Source organism: Haplochromis burtoni, unplaced genomic scaffold, assembly GCF_018398535.1.
Source record: "Haplochromis burtoni strain Fernald_Lab_line unplaced genomic scaffold, NCSU_Asbu1 Contig_1853, whole genome shotgun sequence".
Lineage (NCBI taxonomy): Eukaryota > Metazoa > Chordata > Actinopteri > Cichliformes > Cichlidae > Haplochromis > Haplochromis burtoni.
Window position 1 is genome coordinate 10,368 of NW_024584214.1, and position 2,174 is coordinate 12,541.

General features: G+C 35.4%; 1 protein-coding gene across 3 annotated transcripts in view; it reads left to right on the plus strand.

The window, feature by feature from the left end:
- Positions 1–1,794: 1,794 nt before the first annotated feature.
- Positions 1,795–2,174, plus strand: part of LOC121813531 — a 3,959-nt gene continuing 3,579 nt past the window's right edge. For 2 of the 3 annotated variants that reach the window (XM_042217354.1, XM_042217355.1), the window contains exon 1: positions 1,795–2,156. In XM_042217354.1, the coding sequence (XP_042073288.1) occupies positions 2,123–2,156 (34 nt within the window). In that variant the 5' untranslated portion in view covers positions 1,795–2,122. The remainder of the gene's footprint in view (positions 2,157–2,174) is intronic. The other variant, XM_042217353.1, reaches the window with a different exon arrangement.

Below are 2,174 nucleotides of genomic sequence, written 5' to 3' on the forward strand. Positions count from 1 at the left end.
TCATATATTAATTGTTACTTTTATTAAAAGTAATGCAGTACTTTATTTAATATCTAATATAATATCTAAGAATGCTATTCATTACACATTACTTTTGTGTTACACCATAACATGTATATCAGGGGTGCCCAACCCCCGGCTACAGACGTGTCGTTTGGTACAGTTGAGGCTCGGGTGTGAAATTTATGGTTTTCAGGGTTTTTATCGTTAACTGGGTTTACCTGGGTCTTTTCACGTGCTGTAGTTATGTGTCTTATTTTGAAAGAAATGTTTACGTGTTACCATGGCGACCAGAGAGCATTAAGAAACAGAGAGGAAACGCTTCTCCTGAAATGTGCCAACTCTCAATGTTGTTGGCGCAACATTTTAAAAAGGTTTTGCATCTTGAATTCGTGTTTATTATAATATTTACAAAATACCACAGTTCTTGTCTTGGTCATATCATTTTATTTTGTTGTATTTATCCGTGACACCTTAAAGGCCGGTCCATGAAAATACTGTCTGTCATTAAACCGAATCGGTGCCGCAAAATGGACTGCTGATGTATATGACATGAAACACCACAGACCCACCCACTAACAGCACCAATAGGGTGACGAATACCTCAAAGGGACATGGATAGAATGTTTATTTTAGTGTTTATGTAGGAACAAGAGACTAAGAACACAAAGCAAAGTGGAAAACCAGTCCAAAAAGAAGAAAAAGAAGTGATCACCATAGTTACTCTATAATAGAAACATACAGGAGAAATGGAGGCTACAATTCTAGAAGCTTTACTGATCACCACTGTTTCCTTTACCTGCTAGAGCGAATGACTGAGAAATCAGTGAAGCTTTGTTTAGAGAAGCAAGCATACTGTGAAAAAGTGGTTGCTCCTCACTTATTCACATATGGCCAAGTAGATTTCGATTTTTTCCCCACTTTAATAATAAACGCCTTCATTTAGAAACTGCATTTTGTGTTTAATATCGTTGAATATTTCAATTTGTTTTACTGATCTGAAACATATAAGTTTGACAAACATACAAAAAATTGGAAATCCGGAAGGGTGACAAGAACTTTTTTCACCCTTCTGTATCTCAGTTTGTGGTGTCTAATAAAATTGTTTGAGCACAGGTGGATATCTGGCCTAACTGAGCAAATATAGTCAGAAAGCTTCCTGTTTAGGGCTTAACACAGGTACAGCAGGGTTGTGTCTACCTTAAGAAGTGAAACTAAAGTAAGAAAACTCACCGTGAATTAATTCTAATGTGTTTTTAAGTGATCATAAACAGTTTGCACGGTCAGACATGACCCTACATCAACTGCAGGTATATTCATGATTTTTTATAGAAAAATCGTGAAATTAAAGAAGTGAAAATGATTTTGTGAAACTTTTGCATCTTTGTATCCTTATATTTGTGCTGGTAGACACAACAAAAATCATCATTTAAATACTAATACAAAGTGGCAAAGTAGTATCTTCTGATGTTAAAGATTTACAGAGCTTGTGACTAACAATAAGCAACTAATAATTACAAAAACAATAACTTCCTTAATAAGTGCCTTAATAAAGACACTGAGAACTGATAACACACTGCTACCAGAAGGTACTAAGAAAGACATACTTTTATGTGATTTGATATAAGACGTCTTTTATCAAATGAAAATTGAACAAAGGTTTGCTGAATGGGGGAGGGGTAATTTCCTACATTTCAGCCAATCACTGATTTCTGCTTTGGAAACCTTTATAACCTTGTGACTAAACCTTCCATATGGGCAAGATATTTAACATTATTTACATTGATTTTGTCATTTTGTTAACTGCATTTTTTTTCTTCTTCAGCTGTGACTCGAACTTCAGAGGTTCCTCAGTTGATCTCTTTGACTGTTGTTGACCTTGGTGACAATGTTACTTTTGGCTGTGAAGTTTCTGAGAAGGAGTTAAAATCCTTTCATGGTATAAACAGTCTCTGGGACACTTGCCCCAAAGTGTTGCTTCTGTTATTCTGACAAAATAACTTTATCTGATGCATTTAAAGATTCACGTTTCACATTGAACAAAGAAATATTTACTATCAGAAATGTCAGCAAAGAGGATGAAGCAACATATTTCTGTCAAACGCGGGCCACATATTCACAGATGTTAAGCAGTGGCACATTCTTGGCTGTGAAAGGTAATATGTTTCCCTTTT